A 14,840-nucleotide genomic window follows, 5' to 3' on the forward strand; every position below is an offset into this window, starting at 1 on the left:
TTTTTTGGTAATTGCTTCTCTTCCATTTTTTAAAAAGCACACATTGTGTGTTCAAAGTTGTGTGTTCATAGAGTGTGTTCAATGCCTGTTTGCTGTCAGCATTTAGTCCTGTCCTTTTTTCTTGTCCCATTCGTTGCAATGTTCTTCCATTGAAGCCGTATCAGCAAGCTCAAGTTCAGACCCCATTTCAAATGCGCACTACAGTCTTGGATCCTTTCAGATGGCTGCTGCAGGTAACTAAGCAACTTCAGTAAAACAACACCAATCAATGCAAATTAATTTGCCAAGCCAATGCAAAAAGATTACCGAAGAAAGAAAAAAAACAAGTTGGCCTGCTTTTTTCGAAAGCCTTCAAGCAAGTAGCGCTATATCCGCTAATTTGGTGAAAGCCCCATTTAGTCCGAGTCGTTCCATTCTGTGTCCGTGGTGCTGGCCTCCTCAGACTCCACCTTAGGCGGTGGGATCATCTCAAGCACTCTGTCCAAAGGCGATGTGACTTCAGCAGGAGCTGATGGTTTGCTTGTGTGATCTGTATCGCCCGAGATACCCCTGCGTCGCAGCTGCAGCTTGCTCTTCAGGTCAGACATGAGGTCCCCACCAGGTGGTGCAACCTACAATAGAAAATTTCAGTTAAGCTAACCTAGCTGGTTGTTGTGATTTCTGAACCACCACCCCGACTTGGTGAGAAAACAGATCCTGTGGATAGCAGACACTGCTATGAATGTCTCAGTCAAATCTTGCAGTTGTGTGCAGCAAGAAGAGTTTACAAGCGTAGCACAAAGTTGTCATTTTCTCAGGTGCCCTCTTTTCATACAAAGGCCCGTTCCCATTCGCTTTGGAGCCGCCAGCACCCACTGTTTGACTTTGAACAGTGGGTAGCATGCTAGTGGCCAACAGCCGACATAAATCAAGTGCAACATTTGGATCAGATGTGCTTCTTGCCACGGGGTGCCACCATGTGCCAGTGCAGCGCTCCATAGTCTGCTAACGTTACACAGTGAGCCACACTCACGCACAAAAATAACATTGGGAGAGAGCGACCACATTTCATCACATGCGTTAAAAGGCGTGGCGTGCACTGACGTAACATCTTCCTCCCGTGCCATCCCTCCTTGCTTAGCTTCCAGCGTGCTTGTCAGTACGAGAGAAGAGAGAAAGTGCTTAATAGCCTCCAACATAACATGTTGGAAACTAACCTCTATAAAAAATTAGGGGTTCCTTATTGATGAAGTAACTTGGAATGCCTATGCATAATGCTGAATATTGATTCACTATCAGCTGAATTTCAGAAGAATTTTGGAGATCGTTGCAGCAAAAGATGCACATGTAACATCGAGCTAGTGTGGATCATACGTTCGTGGCAAAATGAAAACACATCAAGTGCCTCAATACACTAGCTTGCATGTGGAAAATTTTTACCTCGTCAATGGATGCAACTCAGGCATAATGATTACAGTATTGGAACTCTTTGCTAGAGTTTGAGTGTTTAAATGCCATTTTCATTTTCTTTTTTTTTTCTTTTTTTTTACGTTAGGACCCTCCCCCCCTTGCTATCACAGACAGATAACTCATCCACGCTTTTAGCTCATAATGAAACTCATGATGCTTGGGCATTAAAAAGACATGTTGGCATGTCACCATACTTCACTTGGAAAACAAGAACTTCTACAATGATTTGCTAATGGAGACTAAACAAGGAAACTTCCACAACTGCATCCAATCATGAGCACAAATTATGGACAGTGTCTTTTCGATACAACATGTGGTACAATAAAATGCAAAATATTTCCACTTTCTGAGTTGAAGAACATACAGCACACAAATATGTGGCACCTTCTTCACTAGGCATTCTTGTGCACTAGATGCCTACCTCAGTTTTTCATAAAAAGCATCCAAATATCACTCTTTAGTGCCAAATGATGAGAAGCTAAGTTTAAATATTTTAATCTCACAAACATGTGCTTTCAAATGCAATTTAGGTATTTTTTCTCTAGGTAAAAGAGAAAAGAATTTCTGGCAATAAATTAAGAATGCTCAAGTGCATGTTTTGACAAGCACACTGTCGAAACCCATCTGCTTCAAAGTCGCCCTACTAGCAAACTTACAAGTGAGCACTTCTGACAGCTGAGCTGAAATCCCTAACGCGAAGAAACAAATATTCTTTTATCATGCGGCAAATTTTTCAATTATTTTTTTTTCCAGAACTTACAGCTATCTGTGTGCTTCTGTGCAAAATTATGTTTAACTTATTATTGCACAGCCCCATAGATATACCTATGTTTTAGTTTGGCTCATAAACCAAATGTAATGCGAGAAGACTTTACAAGTGTGAATAGTCAGCCACATATTACTGATAACTGGTCAGTGGTATAATTTCCAAGCAGTTTTGGAATGAGGTCGATTAAAGGGACACTAAAGGCAAATATTAAGTCGACGTTGATTGTTGAAGCAGCGGTCCAGAAACCTCGTAGCGCTACTTTTACGCCAAGGAAGCGCTTACTTTGAAATAAAATCATGTTTTAGTGGTCCGCATCGTGTCAGTGAACTTCAAATCACCCGCCTGAAATCAGAATTTCATACGTCACTGCTGCCGTGCCCAACGTTGCCTGCCTTTACTGCGTGGCCGCCGACACTAGTAGCAGCAGAGCGAAAGCAGCGGGACCCACAGCAGCAACAACAGCCATCGAAGTCATCGAAGCTTGCCGCAATCGCCGCAATGGATGTGGATGGAAAACTTGACAACGAGCTGACTCTCGGACTCGGGAAATACTGATGGAACGGCGCTGGGGTAAAGACTTGCTCGGATGGGCACATTGAAAGCCTTGACCAAGTTGTGGTTGGTCTTGTAATCCTCAGTACGAAAGTGCAGCGAGCACACACGCAGAGTTTTTGACTGTTTAGCACACCTGCGCAATGGCATGACACTAAGCCACTTCGAGCATAAGGGTTCATTCCGCGGCACCCAGTGAAAAGACACATCGGTTTCTTTGCTGCAGCACTGGCGTTGTGCACCATTCGGGCATCCGGCAATATCACATGCATGCGGCATTTTGTCGAACTTTCTGTCAGAGCGACTTTCACGAGCGCGCAAAACACACGCGGCAGTACGCGATCCCGAAACTACCACTGAGACGCGACTACGTGAGCGAAGCAGGGCGCCGGGTGAAGCGCAGTTCAGCGAAAACGGAACCTTTGAACCACGTGCGCCATTCCCCATGGCAACGCCACATAGGTTCTTCTTTCCATGAATCAAACGGAAACGAACAAACAGCATTTTATTACGTCTTTTGATGCCCGGAAGGTTCTTTTTTTATTGCTGCTAGTTTGATTACTAGTGATTTATTGTAGGCAGACTCTCATACGTCATCAGGATCACTTCGAAAATGTCCCACTTGTGGCGCTCATCATGTGATGCATTTAGCTTAATTTCTCGGTAAGTAGGGCACTGCTGTTGATAATATTGCCGTTTTAGAAGTTGTCATACATCGAGCTTTCACTTTGACATAAATTGTTATTTGCCTTTAATGTCCCTTTAACTGTACGCTACGTTGCCTGCATATACTAGTACAGGCTGAAGATCTGAATATATTAGGCTCTGTTCCAAAGTTGAAGATTCTCAGCTTTTTTAGGTACTGCAGTCCATAAACTTTTGTGATAAACTGTATAAATAACATTATTGAGAGGCTCTGCAATGTGAGCCATTTTGTTCCCTTTTACATGATGCTTTCGAAACAAAAGGCGGTATGCGAAAATACAGAACCATAGACCTGAATGGTGACGTGAAAGAAGATGAAGGGCAACGGTGGCATACTGATGGCATACACACTGTACACGTACGGGCGCAAGTAATGGGACAATTACAGCAAATTATTACAAGCAATAAGGTAGATATCTAAAACAGTGTAACGACAACACTTCATCATTACAACAGTTCTTGCCAATATCATAGAATAATATGTTGGATTATATTGAAGGTACTTCTGTGTCAGGTGAGACTTTGTGATGATGAGGCTTTACTGTAATACCCTTTGGTGCGAGTGGGGTCTGCTCAATAGGTTGCATAATACGATCGAAACTGCACATTTTTAACAACCCCTTGGAAATGCATATATGAAACCACGGTTCACCTCCACATTTATTATACTGCATGCTGTGCCGCACTGCACCCCTGCAAGAGTGCTTCTCCTAACAGACTGTCTCGGCAAATGCTGTCAAACAGCGCAGTAAACGGCAGTGCAAGCCATGATGAAAAAAAAATGATCAAGGTGCATGTCTGAAGATATGGATGGCACACACAGTAGGGATCTTATTTGCACTCCATAATGATGAATTTGCTTTAGTAAGCTTCACTGCAATACAGCCGTGTAATGCAGTGAAGAAAACCAACACTGCAGTGCAATGAAGCATGCTACCTGCGAACGTTTATTTGAAATAAGACTGCCACTCTGCTTCGAGAATGCAAAATGCCGCCCGATCTGGTACACATATGAATAAGAAGTTAACTGTAATGCCTTAGAGAAACAAATCAGTAAATTCGCTTCCTACCACTGCTCACAATCTCAAGAGACTGCCCGAGACAATTCCACGCAGAATCTCCTTTGGGAGTTGTATAGACAACTGCGATGTGCTAGCATAGAATTTTATTATGGAAAACTCTATATAGCTGTGGCCTTCCTCAGAACATTCTTGTCGGGTGGCATTGGCATGGCATCTTTTATATTCTAACATTCATCAGCATCTGGCATGGCCCCACGAAAGGCACATCCTGTAACCACCAAAACGAGTGTTTGGCATTAAATTTTTTGCAGTCAGAATTTTCCTGATGCATAGAATGCTCCATGTCGGCTTTACATGTTGTCCTAGGGTGAAACCTTAGGCTCAAAACCCAGCACTGCCAAGGAAATTTATTTTATTTTATACATTTATTTCTCTTAGCGATCCATCTTACATGACAGAGGGACGAATGGATGTACACACACAGTTTTCTTGTTGAGTTGGCATAGAAATGCTTGCGCATGTAAGAGATTGTGCCGGCCAGTGTGCAAAGAATGTTCCACCTACTAAGAGTATTTCATCATGGCCTGAATAACCTGTATATGCAGAAACATTGAAGTGTTCATGCTGTCAGAAGCACAAATCCAAATCGCAACATCATACGCTACTGGCATTTTCTCTGGCACACACAAGAGTATTTTTAGTGGCAACGAAAGAAAGTTCACAGGTGTGGAGCACTTGTGCATGCATGTGTTTGACTTCAAAGGAGTTTTCTTCTTCACAAATAGGTTCTTTATTGTATTCATTGGAAAATTGAAAATATAGGTAAAGTAATATATGGCTGAAGGTTCCAAAATAAAAGAATGCACTGGGACCCTTGATTTGTGCAAGGACCTCGATGAAATCTGTGCAATATGTGCAAGCTGTTTCTTAATATGTACTCTCAGTATTGTTTTTTAAAATTGTAACAAGTAAAGCAAAGTAATGGATTGCAGGGAACAATCGAATTATATGATTTTCTTATGATTATCCTGTTGCAAAAAGAAAAAGATCATAGCTTGGATTATTAACTTGTTTTGACAAGTTCATGTGGCAACAATTTCGTAGACACTCTTCACAGCTCTGGATAAATTGTATATTATTCAAATTGTCCAATCTATGCAGTCTTGTCAATTCGCTAGACAGATTAGTCTGTGCTAATGAACACTGATAGTATGCAAGTGAGCACAGTAGGTAGTTGAAGTCATCTGACTCGGTAAGATGCTCTGTTAGACTGCACTGCCTCTGGAATTGGTCCATATTTTCGTCAAAAATTGGACATCAGGCATTGTCATACTCTGTTACAGAATGCGGGTGGAAGATGTGGGGGTGCTTGTTAAGTCGTTCTCGCCGCCCACGCGTCACTGCTAGCCTAATTAGAGCTGTGCGAATAGCAAAATTTTGGGTGCGAAGCGAATTCTAATATTGAAGTGTGAGTGCAAATCGAATAGAATATTTTTCGAATATTTCTCGAATTTTTCGAGAATGTTTTTCAAATACTTCGAAGCGAAATTGCAGAAAAAAGAGTTAGAGGATTCCTAAGCATATCCTTATGAGATAGCAACATGAAAGTGTTTCTTTTCGCTAGGTTGATGAAGCACTGACAGGGTGGTGTTTCATAGTTGTCTTATCAAGAATGAGGCAATGTAGAGGCCGAATTGTATTTATGTACATGATTTGGTGCAACCGAAGTGTTGCCGACAACACATTACACGTGATAGGCAAAGATGCCATTTCCTCAGCCTCTCCTCCTCTCTCAACTTCTGTGGAATCCCAACTAAAGTGGCAGACAAGGGTGTGCTCCCTTCAAGTCCGGAGTTCCAAATCTGCCTCATAGACGTCGATATATAAGAACATCTGAAATTTTGGATGCTAAAAAGCTTCAGCTTCCAATTTTTCGGACTTCCTGCCCAAATTTCAGGTCCAAAACAGCATTAATTGAGCCCCCACCTCTGCCACATCTTTGATCTCCATGTTGGAACCAGCATTTTCTTGACTTAATACATTTGCGACCGTAGCAGAGCTTGAAAGGCAGCTTTGCCGCAATACCGGGGTGTGATGATGCGAAGCATATTGAAAATCTAGGGACCACTTCCAATCGGACGTTGAATGCGTCTTGGCAAAGTTCGACTGCAACGGAGCTTGAAAGGCAGCTTTGCCGCAATACGAGCGTGTAATGAGGTGAAGCATATTAAAAATTTGAAGGAGTCACTTTCAATTGGACGTTGATTGTATTTGTTTTTGGGAAGCTCGAATAGTTCGAATAGTAAAGTTCCAGTGCGAATCGAAAAGCAAACACTATTCGAACAATATTCGAAATTTCAAATATTCGCACACCCCTAGTAGTTAGCTCTGCTGCCGCTGAGAGACAGCTGACAGCCTGGCAGGAGTGAGGTTATGCAGGGCCATGAGGAGGAGAGCTCATTTTCTTTTTGGGGCTTGGTATGGTCGGTGATGGTCGGCTCTCAGGGAGGTCTGTGGGTACGAAACCGTGGCTCATTCCCGTGGACTCCCGTGGTGAGTCGGACGTCGGTGACGCCCCATTCGCGGTACATTGTATGTGTTATGTTGTTTGCGTGTGTTATGCTCTCTGTGTGTTTTATTGGCATTATATCGAGTTATTTGGCAAGGTACTTCAGTTATTTGTTAGACTGAGCTGGTGAGCTTGCCATTATGTAAAAGCTGTTAATAAATGCCACGTGTTTGTAGTAGAACGGTGTATACTGTGGCCATTTGTTCAGAGAGTGGCTCTTTCTCGAGACCCCATAAAGACCACTAGGAGGACACTGTCTTAAAAATATTATAAAAAAGTGTGCGCTGTGACGGTCAAGAATTGTGACCCTTACATAAGAGTACCTAAACTAGTAGTAAATAGTAGATTATATATTTAGTACAACTCTCAACACTGCTAAGTACATGCTTCTGAATCAAACAAAAGGAGAATGGGAAAGGCAACTTGGTGCCATATTAATGCAGGCCACTACAATGTAAACAAAGCACATAGGGAGTTGCTCCACCTGCTTGCGTTGTTGCTGTGGACGACGTGCACTCTTGAGGCCTGCCTTGCCGCCGGCCTGCCGAATGGACTCCAGCAGGCTGGCGCGGGCACTGCCATCTTCCGTGACGGGAAGCGACAACTCTGCACGTGTCTCTGCATTGCTCGACCTGCAAGGTGTCAATCAGATTAGTGCCATCACCTACTCGCTACTGTGTTCAGTTTCTCATAAGCAGTTGCGATTCTATCATTCGGGTATAAGAAACTACGAGGCAGCAAAACTTTAAGGATAGGCTAGTTGCCTTTCACTCAAGATAATGAATGGTGCAAACAAATGGACAATAAAGACATTTGCACATGAACACTGCATCAGTCCTGTTTGTATTTTTCTTGTCTAGTCTTCATATTCCAAGGCTTCCGAAGTAAAAAATTATGCAAGCAATCACAGTCATTATTAAACAGACACAGTTTAGTCTAATAAAGTATTCTTTTAATCACAATTTTTGTCAATTTCACAGAAAAAGGTTGATTTTCACAACAGAGAACTAAGGTAAAAGTTCCATTTTCTAGAAGTGTGCAAGTACCTTTAACTTTCGAAGAACAAATTGAATGCTGTTTTATTTGACTCCAACTGAACAGTCACCACTTGTATATCACAATACGTATTTAATATTTTGTGTCGTCAACTGTGCAGGGTCACATATGCGAGTCAAGCACAAATGTTTGCCATTCACAATGGGCATAATGCACTACAGCATGACGAGTTGCTCATACAGACTCTGCAGGTTAAACACAATCATCTTCAATAAAATGCTTGAGAAACGACAGTGTGCAGTGGGTATTTCGGAACTATATAAACGCAGCATTGTACTTTCTTCACTAACAGAGTTGTACTACCCTGTATTTGCCCCTGCCTTACGTAAAGCCTTTGTACATTTAAGGCTGTGCAACAAATGAAATGAATCTGTGTCTTATCACCACATTAAATCACCATGCCTTTCGCTGCAACATACTTTACCCAGAGCAGCTTCATCTGCCACAATCCTTCAAAAGAGAGGAAAAAACTCTTTTTTTTTTTCACTCTGCCATCACCATCACTGCAGCAGGTGCCATGCAGATGCTTCTGCTGAATATGAAACCAACATCTGGCAATGTTATCCATTAATTGTGTCAAGCAACCGTGAAAACCATCAGGCTTTGTGGACTTATGGGACTGGACATGTGACAAAAGGTACCACTGAAAATAGTGGACCATGACCAATATTGTCGACTGCATAGTTTACTGCTGGGTTTTATCCTGTGATAAAAAGGGTGTACTACCTCCAGTGCTTTTTACAAACAATAAACTTGGGACATAACTATCATGTCTAATTCCATTTTTTAAAAGTGAAATAGATGTGTCACTGATGCACTTATCACCGTACTTCATTAGACAATGCACTTATCACCACATTGCCTAATAAAGTATGGTTCTAGAATGCATGCTTCCAGTGTCACTCTGGTGCTTTTCAACATTTTTCTCTATGGCTCTCAACAAAGCACCAGCTTTTAAACTCGGATGAAATTTATCACTCGGTATTTTAATACAAAGATTTTATAGTTCTTTGAAACAAACTAGCTGTCACCAAATTTGCTACTTTTTCTTTTTGTGCTTGCTGAAACATCATTGTATTGAAACTGTGACACAAAACTACTTTGTTTATACAAGGGTGAAAATTCATGCATTTCAGTGGGAGCAAGAAACAGTAACAAAAATGCCTGCTACATCACTAACTTCGTTATATTAAGGCTCAAATATGTCAGCTCAACTTCACAATCTGTCCTTTGTCAAACGGCAGTCCGTGTGTTCTTTTTAAATGTGTATTCGCTAACATAAAATTCATGACAGACAGATTTCATGGTATTGCTGAATTTCCATGCAGGCTAACAAGGATTTTCGAGTCCACAGAACGCATCGCCGCCAGAACAGCATTAGAGAGTGCTTCAACTGCGTTTGGCATGTTGAAACGGAGACCCTGCTGCTGTGGTCTAGTGGTTATGGGGTTCAACTGCTGACCTGAAGGTCACTGGGATCAAATCCCGGTCATGGCAGCTGAATTTCACTGAAGGTGAAATGCTAGAGGCCCATGTACATAGAATTAGGTGCACGTTAAAGAACACCAGATTGTCAAAATTTCCGGAGCCCTCCACTATGGCATCCCTCATAACCATATTGTCGTTTTGGGACGTAAAACCCCAAATATTATATTATTTCATTGAAACGGTGTAAGAGCTGATTTAATGAAAAACCTACATCCTGTAGACTTGTGAAACTGACGGTGCATTTTCTGTGCCTGACTAGCATCACACATACAAGTGTAAAACAAGCATCGCTGGTTAATTCTTAATCCATGCACCTGCGCCTAATAGTGCATCGTAGAGTCCAACACTCGCCTGGTACTTGATTCTAGAGCACTCGCAGCATCTTGACGAGGTGCAGCCTCCTCAGACTGCACCTCTGGCACCTCATCTGGCTCCAGGGGGGGTGGACAGTCCACTACAGGCTCAGAAGTGGCATCCAGCAGGTGGTAAGTCACCAGAATCCACTTCAGGGAGAGGTGGTGGAACATCCCCAAAGCCATCAGCTGGCACTTCAGGCAGTTCTGGAAGCCATGACGGTGCAATAGATGGTCCCAAGTCTTCCGAGTAGGACAGGTCGTCAGCTATGCCTGCATAAGTGCCACCAAAAGAGCTGAGCAAATAATGACTACCAAACAAAATCAAATTGTTTCAAAGCAACACACAAGCTACGAGATGGCATAATGGGATTTAACAGTGACGACCTTTCTTTTAACAGTGACCACATGTTTGCATGTGTGTGTACACACATATGCATCAAATAATGTGAAAAAAATTCTGGCAGATCCCACGCATTGTGGGAATCGATTTCATGCGAAGCAGTCAGTGAGTATCCGCCTATGCCGCATTTTTTTTTTTTGCTTTGAGCCACATGTTACGAGGTGGATCGACATCTTTGTGTAAATTGAGTAGTTGTGGAAGTATCGTGGGCTTACCAGGCACGCCGACTACATGGACACCTAAAAAGTAGCTTATAGTCCAATGTAACGTTGACACCTGTATAAGAGCACGGACGTCAGTTTTATCGAAACAAAGTGCACGCTGCAGTGCGATGATGTTCATATCGTAAGTAGTGGTCGTTGCCGTATTCCTCTGGGGTCAACTATACAGCTTGCCGAGTCAGGAGTACATATGTAATGTTTATTACATCGCTGTGAAAGTGGATAGCCAACAGTGCAAGCACAACTGGCATTGCCCCGACATGACACCTGTATGGTGTCTTTTTTCCTAAGCAGTTTCAAGCACTGGCATGGCTCTGTGGTAGCATACTCGACTCCCATGCCCTTGGGCTTGATTACAGCTCAAACTGAGTATTTTATTCTTTGCGTCTATTGGGAATGTTTGCTCACCGACAACGCCACAGATGCCGGCAATGAATTTTCTATGACATGGGATCCTTAAGGTTATCGCGTAAAGATTTCCAAAGTCTATGCTCACTATTCCTGGATTTATATAGACTGTGAATCGTGTGGCGAATACCCGCATTTAACAGGCTGTGGCACGCAGGTATACGCCACACGTGACTGAGAGAAAGGGTTTCACGACGTAAAGTAACAGGCATCTCATGTTATTCATGTCATAACCTGTTAATTGTATTCACCATACATTCATGTCCTCGGATGTGTAGGCGGTTAGATATAGAAATGATCAAAGTGCCTTTGGTTTGCAAAGAAATGCTTTGGATTTAAAATTCTGGGATCACCCTGGCTATGCCAATCCTGTATGGAGCTGAAAAACCTGCGTGGTCATCCTGTTCTGTGGTTGACAGGCTGGCTACCAGCAACATGTATTCTTTTGTTAATGTTCTTACTGGACCTTGTATTACAGGTCACTGGATGTTAAGAGGAGTCTATGCCATGCAGAGTAAAAATTGTAGGTCTACTGATGGCATAGTAATGGCACCAAAGAGCCTTGTAAACCCATGAGAGGCAGTATGAAGGATTTGCAATGTGTTATGGCTCATGGTAAAGCATGCTAAAGTTCAATGCGCCAAGCATTTAACTTTTATTTCACGCTTTTCAACTTCTAACACTTTGTTGAAATACTGCAAATGTGACAGTTCTGCATGATTTCCAGGACAGTGACCTGCTGTTGCCCAAATTGCCTGCGAAGTGCTAATCTTAGAGACAATGGCTCTTCCATGCTGCACTCATCGGTGCTTGCTGTCAAGAATGTCTTGTTTTTTAGCTGAAAAACAGAGTTGGCTCCGTAGCACAAAATTTTCCAAGTCGAAGTTGTGGCTGAAATCAATGGATACCAAACATTCACAATTGCTTCCTTGTATTTTCGGGTTGCCCCCCTCCCCCGCAATAATGTCCTCGTGGCGCTGCAGGTACTTGTATAAATAAATAAAAAGTTACATTTGAACACCACGGCAACAATGTGCACACCAAACTCTGGAAAAGCCTGAAAAGCTGTTGGTGGTGTCATGCGCGTACACCACCTAGAGTGCATTCACTCGTAGCTTAAGCTTGCCCATTTGGAACTGTGACAGACATCCCCAACACCCTCACCTGGCAAATGAGGAAGGGCCGCAGGCGCGTCCATTTGTGGTACCTGACCCATGCCTGGGCTGTACAGGAAGGCCTCCTGCGGTGCACCACGCTGTCCCGTACCACTCATAGAAGCTGGAGCTGCCCCAAGAAGCCCTGGTCCTGCCGGTGCCTCTTCTGTTCGAGCTGCTGTTCGCTTGGCTTCACCGAGCGGGTCATGTTGTACATACCTCGTGTACCTGGAAACATAGGCACGGCATTCAGCTTCTTCCTGCATGGCTTTAGAACTGCGGCCATACTGCAATCAACAGTAACTCAATCAATAAGCTCATAATAAAAGAAAATTGCAATAATTTATCATTTCCCACGCTTGCATTCTTGGTTGTGTAGTGGCTACAGTGTAGGCAGAAGAGCTCCTGTCCGATTGCCTAATTTTCAACATTCACAGTGATTGTTAGCCATATTACCATTGCGTAAGTTGACATAATCATTGCTGTGTTCCCAATATTTCATTAGCCCTTTGGTGTCCTTTACCTTTACCCACCTTCCGTCCATTCCAGTCCGAAACTAAAAAAAGCAAAGCTCAAGTAGAAGTAGTTTACTTATTGTTTTAAAAGATGGGGCATAATGCAGTGAGCAAACACATGCATGGATCAACAACGAAAGAGCTTGTCCAGCACTGCATGACAACAGACTGCTGCGCCCAAGTTGTGTTGTCGGGTGGGGACCAAAAACGGAATGCAAATGGTTAATTACAATTTTGTTAATTACTCATAGGAGGTACACAAGACAATGTAAAGCCACAGTGCTCATATTATCTCCGTGCAGAGCAACATGTAAATGGCAAATGCTATACTGAACGTTCCTTACGGGTTATCCCCCGTGTTGAACAAAAGCAAGCTTCCGATGCTCTCTGTGCTTTCTGGCAACCTGCCAAGGCCTTCCTCATTCTGCCAGGCAGGCTTTGTGGCAGTCGAGTTAGCCTTGGCAGGTGGACGAACATTGAAGAACTGTAATTTCTCTTTGAGAAGTCGCTCATCAGGGGCCAAGTGTTGACTTCGCACACGAAAGTGACTTGGCTGGAACGGTACAGCTGGCAGAGAGGCCTGCAGCTCTTGAGCAGGTTCTGGATCACTAGCAGGATACTTGTAACTGGAGAAAACCTGCAGGAACATGAGCAGTAATGAAGCACAGTGCAACAGCAACAGAGGCATAGCCGGGATTTAATTAGGGAGGGGTGTCCACTGTACAGGACCTCTATATGTAAGTGCGTGTGCATGCATGTGTACATTATAAACATAAGCACAAACAATAAAAATTACGAGAGGTGTTGGACCCCTCCCAACCTCAACTCTAAAACAGCAAGATGGACCATGACGGTGTATAACACAGCATGTGGATGATGGGAAAGAAGGACAGAGAAGGGGAAAGAGTGCAGCCTTCTTTCCTCTACTCTATCCTTTTCTCCCATTATTCGCATGCTGTGCTGTCGTGAGCCACAACCAACTCGTGCATGCTACTACTGTAGTAAGCAAGATGATGCTCAAGGTTAAGGTGTTCCGTGGTTAACTATATATATATATATATATATATATATATATATATATATATATATATATATATATATATATATATATATATATATATATATATATATATATATATATATATATATATATATAAATTTGTTTGAATGTCTCTGTGCAACATGAGGCTTTCGAAGAGGCGCGCGAAAGTTGTACTACTGTTTCAACAGCCATGCCTGGGCTAGAAAAAGATGAAATTTTGACGTGTCCCACATGCTTTGCTTGAAGACTATGCATGATACTTTTTCTTTATTAGGACATTGTCGCCTCTCCCCTGCTCTATGCTCAATACTACACACATTGCCGTTACTGGCCTCAAATTCAACGAGGTGTCACGCGCATATTGCCCAACTCAGTGGAGACGGGACGGTACAGAACATGCAACCACCTATGACTTACCTTTGTCGCTTTGCTGCTGCCACGTATGGCAGAAATTTTGGCCTTCGCCAACTCCGCACGATTCTGAATGCTCTGGAGGCGGCCTTTATACTCATTCAATCGTTCCTGCAGACCGTCCAGAATTGTGTTGGCGACTCTACTGAGGTGATCGAGACTATCCGCCACTTGTAGAATGCACTCATCGTGACGAAGGTCCGGCGGTATTAAACGTGCTTCGTACGGCTGAAACTTCATACTGTAAAACACGCCGGGACGACAGCCGAAACTTCGATCAGAGAGCGGAAACCCTGCTGACGTACGGGCAGCCCCAGCACCACGCTTACAAGAGCGGCGGCTATTTTGATGCTCTGCATGAAAGCTGAAAACACCTACTAGCAACTGGCCGCACTACACTGCCGAACTATGTTTGACGCACGCAAAGCGGGGAAACAATACATCACATCCTGATCACATGCTGATCGTCCTCCCGAGAACACGCACCTCACAAACCTCCCCGCCCTCCCATGTAAGACCACGTGACGTGTTCATACTGTTCATGTTCATACCTTCATACTGAGTCGACAAGTTATCTCAATTCTAGTTATCTTTGCCGTTTTATAACGTTATCTACTGAAGCAAAAATTGAGCGTAATTATTCATTCAGTAAAAACAGTAGTGATAAACTTTTTAATACGAAACTGTCGCAACAACGGACCCATGTTTGATGCTGATTGCGCG

At 43.0% G+C, this 14,840-nt stretch overlaps 1 protein-coding gene across 1 annotated transcript; it reads right to left on the reverse strand.

The window, feature by feature from the left end:
• Window positions 1-344: 344 nt before the first annotated feature.
• On the reverse strand, window positions 345-14,639 carry LOC119396899 (WASH complex subunit 1-like). The gene is given in 7 exon segments (XM_037664266.2): window positions 345-611; window positions 7,551-7,698; window positions 9,962-10,077; window positions 10,079-10,236; window positions 12,160-12,377; window positions 13,009-13,301; window positions 14,124-14,639. Coding segments are annotated over 7 exon segments (1,383 nt in total). The 5' UTR covers window positions 14,358-14,639; the 3' UTR covers window positions 345-395.
• Between the last annotated feature and the right edge of the window lie 201 nt (window positions 14,640-14,840).

Source organism: Rhipicephalus sanguineus, chromosome 6, assembly GCF_013339695.2.
Source record: "Rhipicephalus sanguineus isolate Rsan-2018 chromosome 6, BIME_Rsan_1.4, whole genome shotgun sequence".
Taxonomy (NCBI): domain Eukaryota; kingdom Metazoa; phylum Arthropoda; class Arachnida; order Ixodida; family Ixodidae; genus Rhipicephalus; species Rhipicephalus sanguineus.